We start from the raw sequence: 6399 nt of genomic DNA, 5'->3' as shown, positions 1-6399 counted from the left end.
AGCGGGCTGGCCTCACCCACACGAGAGCATTACATCAACGTCAAATGGCTTCAAAACACTGATTTTAAATGCCGCTCATACAACAACCTGTGGGGCTGGCTGCTGTGGGGGGTGAGCTGCAGATGTCCCTGTGCCGTACTGGGGGGCAGGATGCTGCATCGGTCCCTGTGCAGGGATGTGTGTGACACTTTTCGGGGCTACCTGAGATGTTGGAGGTGAATCGCCACCACCTGCTTACAGCTGTGCCCAAGGGTGCTCCACTCTGGGCTCGCCCTGTGCAGGCTGGCACTTTATCCCCCCTGCGCCCTTGTCTTCTGCACACCCACCGGGTACCCTGATCCACGGCCTCCGGGGAAGCCGTGCACCCCAGTTCACAGCTTTCGCTTCATTCAGCGCTCTCCTTCGCACAAGGCATTTAGCCGTGTCTAGAGCCACAGGCGCCAATTTTTGTTGGCGCAGGTGGGTGCTTGCGCCCCCAGCCCGACTCCACCCCCTCCCTGCCCCATTGGGTGCCAGTGGGTGCTCGCATCTCGGCCCCGCCCCATCCCCGCCCCCTCCCTGCCCCTATTGGTCCCCTCCCCAAATCCCCGCCCCTGCCCCGTTTCCTCCCCCAAGCGCGCTGTGTTCCCCCTCCTCCCCCCTCGCTCCCAGGTTTGCCGCGCGAATCAGTTGTTTCGCAGCGGCAAGCGCTGGGAGGGAGGGGGGAGAAGCAGGACCCGGCAGCGCGCTCAGGGGAGGAGGCGGAGGCGGAGGCGGAGCGGAGGCGAGGTGAGCTTGGCGGGGAGCTGTCGGTGGGTGCTGAGAACCCACCAATTTTTCCCCGCGGCTGCTCCAGCCCCGGAGCACCCACGGAGTCGGCGCCTATGCCTGACGTTTTGAGGACGTCAGCGTCAAAGACACGCAGGTCTCGGGGTTGAGAAGCACAAGGTTACAGGTAAAAGGAAAACATAACACACGGGCTAGAACCTGGACTTCAGAGCCAGGTCCTGTCCTGTCCGATAAGGTGTCAATCCGTGCAGCGCTCGGCCAGGCCTAAACGCCGGGAGCCACCTGTCCTGGGTATATCGAACGGCTCCTTGCTAACGGAGCCCAACTCTTGCTCTTTCTTTGTCTCGTATCAGTGTTACTGCCCCTTGTCTCTTACCCTCGGGGTCCCCTAATCAGAGACTTTTCTTTGGGTTCTTTTGTCTCTGTAACGCCAGCACTTGGGCCAGACAGTCCAACACAGGCTACTGTCAGGGCTGGCCATTGTCCTTGGTGTTGAGTGAGTTACCCTGGAGACCCCCCCGCTAGTCTCAGGTGACAAGTTTCACTTCAGCCGCTGGGACACCCGATCTCCCGCGTGTGCCAGACCTCTCAGACCGGTTCCCCTACAAACCCCGCGCACTAACCAGGCCAGCCAGCTGGTCTTAGCTTCCGGCCGGGCCCCCGCCATGGCCCTGTCGGTGAAACGGGGAGAAGCTGGTTGGATACAGGGGTAATACACCTGCCACGTGGGCATGTCTGCGCTGCAGCCCGTTCAGGCAAAGAGCTCCAAACAAGAACCGGCCCTGCAGTGACACAGCTCTTGGCCTGCAGGCTGGGTCAAGCAGGCCCCTCTCCCCGGGGGTTAGTAATGCCCAGTCGGCCCCTGCTCCGCATGCACATGGGCTACTGAAACGGCCAGCACGGGGCAGTGTCGGAGGCGGGAGGCTGCACTGGCTGGGCCATTGCTCTGTCTTGGCCCTAGTCCCTGGGATCGGCTGGTCCCGCGAGGGTTGGGGCTGGTGGGGGCGAGGGGCGTGTCCGGCTCACGTCTCACTCGAGGCTGGTTTGCTTTGTGTTCCCCAGCGTAACGGGGCCTTTCAGAACGGCCAGGAAGCCAGTGCCAGGTCATCCCCAAAGAGCAACAGCGCGGACCCCGTGAATAAACTGATGAGCTCCTCTGTATCCAGCCTCAGCTCGTCCACGGTATGGGCCGGGGGTGGGGACGAGGGCCGGGGGGTAGGCTGGGGTGGAAAGCTGTTGGCAATTGGGGAAGAGGGTTGGATGGAGAGCTGTTGTGGCCCAGTCATTGGTTGGCAGTTGGAGCAGGACGGCTGAGTACTGGACCGCTGTGTACTCTGAAACCTACTGAGGTGTATGCCAGGGCCTTTGCTGGGCCATTTGATAGTCCCTTGGCCATGCAAGGGTCACGGCAGCTGGTAGGTCAGGAGTGGGCTCAGCTCTTGGCCCCCTTGGGCTCTGTGGCGGGGGGATTTTTAAGGCAGCATCCCCATCAGGTGATGCAGGATTTTGCCGTGTGTTTCAAGGGGCTGTTAACGTGGTCCCAGCTTGGGCGCCCCGCTGCGTCTCTTCTCCTGTCTCCACTCGCATTCCTCCTTCTCTGCCTGTGGGGGGGCCCTCCCTGCCCCCCCGTTCTGATCGCCCCCTCCCATCCCTGCCTGCAGCTGAGCGGCAGCATGATGAGCCTGTACAGCGACAGCGACGTGGGGAACGTGGAGGTGCGCGGCTGCATCCAGTTCGCCCTGCAGTACGAGGCCAAGAAGAAGGAGCTGCAGATCCGGGTCATCCAGTGCCGGGACCTGGCCGAGGCCAAGAAGCAGAGATCGGACCCGTGAGTGCCGCGGGGGAGAAGGGGGAGCCCCCCCGGGCTCGGCCCGCCTGTCCCGATGTGCCTGGGCTCAGACGGCCCTGCCAATGCCCAGACCGAGGGCACGGTTACAGGGGCTTTCCGCCCTTCCCCCAGCCCCACTGCACCATGGCCCCTGTGGGTCAGCGTGCCCTGTCCAGACAGCCCTGCCCCTGGGGGACCCCCCCCTCCGTGCCCCCCACAGAGGAGCCACAGCCGGGACCCACCCAGGTGGCCTTAGATCTCCCCGCAGGAGCGGGACTCCCTGATTCTTTGCTCTGCCCCCAGCCGCCCCTGCAGGCCTGGGGCCCCCCTAGGCACCGATCAGGGCCAGCTGCCTGCCCTGGCCCCAGAGCCCTTAACCCTCTCCTAGCTCTGGCGCTGCCCCAGCCTGCTTCAGCCCGGCGCCGCCCATCTGCCCCACATGGCTTAGGGGAGCTGAGGCTACAGGAGCCATGGGATCTGACAAGGTGCGGGCAGGCCAGTGACTCAGGGAGGGGGCAGCAGGCCCCTGGGCTGCCTGTGGAGTGAAAGGTAACATACCTCTGCCCCCCCCCCCCCCCCCCCCCCCCCCCCCCAACTAACTCTGCTGGGCCAGGGAAAGCGGTGTAAAGCGGTCTGGACACCGTTATATGGGTGTAAAGACCCCACAGAGCCGTGCAGCTGGCCCTGGAGAGAGGAGGTGGACGCTGCCCTGCTGTAGGCACCGTTAGACTCCTATACCTGCGTCCACATGAGGGGCTGCCCCAGGATAACTGTATTGGGAGCAAGGAGCCAGCCCCTAACCGACAGAGCGCCACTGGGACGGAACCGGTACACACCGCCCTGGGTGCCCTCCCCCGCCCTCCTCGGGCATCCTGGGTCAGCGTGTCCCCCCCTCCCCGGGCGCCCTCGGTCAGCATGCGCCGCCCCCCCTCTCCCCAGGTGCCCTGGGTCAGTGTGTCCCCCGTCCCCCCTCCCTGGGCGCCCTGGGTCAGCGTGTGCCCCCCGCCCTCCTCGGGCATCCTGGGTCAGCGTGTGCCCCCCCTTCTCCCTGGGCGCCCTGGGTCAGCGTGTCCCCCCCTCCCCGGGCGCCCTGGGTCAGCGTGTGCCTCCCTCTCCCCGGCTCTTAGGTATGTCAAGAGCTACCTCCTGCCGGACAAATCCAACCACGGCAAGCGCAAAACGGCTGTCAAGAAGCGGAGCCTGGACCCCATCTTCAACGAGACCCTCAAGGTAAGCGGGGCGGGGGGGTGAGGTCTGGGACTGGGGCAGGGCATGGGGCGTGGGCCCTTCCCCCTGCCCCCAGAGGAAAGTGGAGGGGCTTGGCCAGGAGCCGCTGGCCTCGCCGTTCTTAGTGACGCTGGCTCTCTGGCTAAGGGGCACTGAGGGGAGGACAGTGCAGGGGGGGCTCCGGGGAGGCTGGGGAAGGGGGGGTTGCTCTTAGGAAGGGGTCGGGGTCTGGCCCCCAGTAGCTGCTGGAGGCTTGGTCCTTTGGGCAGTGAAGCGTCCATGGACTGCATGGGGCTGAGCGCTGGCCTGGGAAGCAGGGGTGGGGGTACATCCCGCCCCCCCCGCCCCAAGGGAATCCACTCAGCACTGGGGGGCAGGGTGGGGGGGTGCTGCAGTGTAGGGCTGGGTTGCCCCTGAGCACTGCCCACTAGGCCCCGCTGTTCCCAGCATCTTCTCTCTCGCCGTCGTGCTGCAGTACAAGATCGAGCAGGCGGAGCTGCCGGGCCGGATCCTGAACCTGTCCGTCTGGCACCACGACGCCTTGGGGCGAAACCTCTTCATGGGGGAGGTCGAGGTCGAGCTCAGCTCCTGGGACTGGAGCAACACGGGCCCAGCGTGGTTCAACCTGCAGCCCAGGGTGAGGGACGGCCAGCAGGCACCGGCTTCGCCTTTGCCCCGTCATCTCCACTGCCCTCCCCCCGCCACGGCCGGCCGGCTCCAGCCGCGGGCAGTGCCCTCGCTCTGGCCCAGGAATTCGCGTGTGACCTGCCGAGCGAGCCCACCAACTGCCAGCCCCCAGGAGCCTTGATGGGGCCCAAGCCACATGAGCTTTAATTAAGACCCCCCCACCCCGAGAACTGGCGCTGCCCACTGTCTTTCCCTGTTGCACGTCTTCCCCCCCGGGTCTTGCGGGTCTCAGTCCCAGGCCTCTCCTGCTAACATGGCGTCTGCTCCTTCCCCCTCAGCTGCGGGTCTTGCCCGACGTTCTCGGCAGCAGGGGCAAGCTACTCTTCGCGCTAAAGTTTATCCCCGCGGGCACTGAAGGTGAGCCCGGGCCTGCCCCTCGCCCGCACCGACCTCAGGCTAGTGCCCCCCCCCCAGCTGTAGGGGCTCAGGGGTGGGAGCTGAGACCCCAGTGACGACCGGGGCCCTCGCTCCTACTTACTGGGCCCAGCCCCGAGCGAGAGCGATGTTCACCCCCTGCGCTGGGAGTCACAGCTCTGCACAGGTATGCGGCTGGTGGCCCTGGCTGGAAAGGGACCGGCCCTGGGGCAGGGCAGATGCAGCGCCCAGGTGCCCCCCACCCTCCAGGGCGTGCACAGGACTAAAAATGGGGCTGCTTTTGGAGGGGCACTTTCTGTGCCACCCCACGACCGGAGGCGCTGCCACCCCCCACCCCCCGGAGGATCTGCCCTCCCCCTGCCCCAGCCAGGGAGCTGCCTTCCCCCACACCGGCTGGAGGAGCTGGATCTCCCCCCACAGCCCCAGGGCCAGAGGAGATGGCTCTCCCCCCACGGCCGGGGTAGCTGGTTCTCCCCCCTCCCCCATCGCTGGAGGAGCTCGCTCTACCTGCCCTGACCCCAGAGGAGTTCGGTGTCGCCCCATTATTGGGGGGCATGCCCCTGCTTCCCCCCCTTTGCACACATCCTTGACCCCCTCCCTCACTGTGCCGTCGCCTCTCTTCCAGGGGCTGGGCTCCCTCCCACTGGGGAGCTGCACATCTGGGTGAAGGCAGCGCAGAGCCTCATGCCCATCCGGAGCGGCACCATGGACTCCTTCGTTCAGTGGTAAGGGTGGGCGGCTGCAGGCAGCAGCTCTGGGCCCATGGTGGGGGGCAGGGCTGGAGGTATGGGGTGCCCGGTAACCATGCCACGCTGCAGTTGGGCTCAGGGTGGTGCCAGGGTGGCAGAGCCCAGGCTCCCTGCGGCAGAGACTGTGGGACAGGAGTATGGGTCTTCTGCCCCTCTGCTGCTGCCCCCCCCCCCACCTCTCAGCCACCCCTTCTCCCCTGGCCTCAGCAGTTCACAGGCCCGAGCAGCAGCGGAGCCGCTACCTTCCCACCAACTCCGAGGCCACTGGTGCGTTCTTTCTGCACCCCCACGCCCTGGGCTCGTGTGCAGGGGAACAACCCTGCAGCCCCTCCTGCCTGGTCGCGGCCCCGTGCGCTGGGCTCCCCCCTCAGGCTGCGCTTCCCCCCCAGCTACGTCCTGCCCGACGACAGCAAGACAAGCTGCCAGAAGACGCGGGTGGTGAAGCGGAGCCTGAGCCCCATGTTCAACCACACCATGGTATACGACGGCTTCCAGGCCAAGGACCTGAGCGAGGCCTGCGCCGAGTTCACTGTCTGGGAGCACGAGACCTTCTCCAAGCAGCAGCTGGGCGGCATCCGGCTGAGCCTGGGCACAGGTGAGCGGGCGCCTGGCCGGTGCTGCCACGCGAGGCGCATTCCTGGGCATGGAGCCCCTGTGGGGCTGGTGGGTCCTGCGTGCCAGAGGAGGGAGGTGTCTGCAGGGGGCCAGTGGGTCCTGTGTGCCAGGGGAGGGAGGTGTCTGCAGGGGGCCGGTGGGTCCTGCGTG

At 66.1% G+C, this 6399-nt stretch overlaps 1 protein-coding gene across 1 annotated transcript in view; it reads left to right on the top strand.

Annotated features, from left to right (window-relative positions):
• Positions 1-6399, top strand: part of SYTL1 (synaptotagmin like 1) — a 17793-nt gene that overhangs the window by 10506 nt on the left and 888 nt on the right. The window contains exons 6-12 of the mRNA XM_026657198.2: positions 1831-1950; positions 2430-2596; positions 3724-3826; positions 4299-4460; positions 4789-4867; positions 5511-5610; positions 6024-6229. Of these exons, the coding sequence (XP_026512983.1) occupies positions 1831-1950; positions 2430-2596; positions 3724-3826; positions 4299-4460; positions 4789-4867; positions 5511-5610; positions 6024-6229 (937 nt within the window). The remainder of the gene's footprint in view (positions 1-1830; positions 1951-2429; positions 2597-3723; positions 3827-4298; positions 4461-4788; positions 4868-5510; positions 5611-6023; positions 6230-6399) is intronic.

This window comes from Terrapene carolina, unplaced genomic scaffold (assembly GCF_002925995.2).
Source record: "Terrapene carolina triunguis isolate 2854851 unplaced genomic scaffold, T_m_triunguis-2.0 Scaffold236, whole genome shotgun sequence".
Lineage (NCBI taxonomy): Eukaryota > Metazoa > Chordata > Testudines > Emydidae > Terrapene > Terrapene triunguis.
Note: the sequence above shows the minus strand (reverse complement) of the source record. Positions and strands in the feature narration are given on the sequence as shown.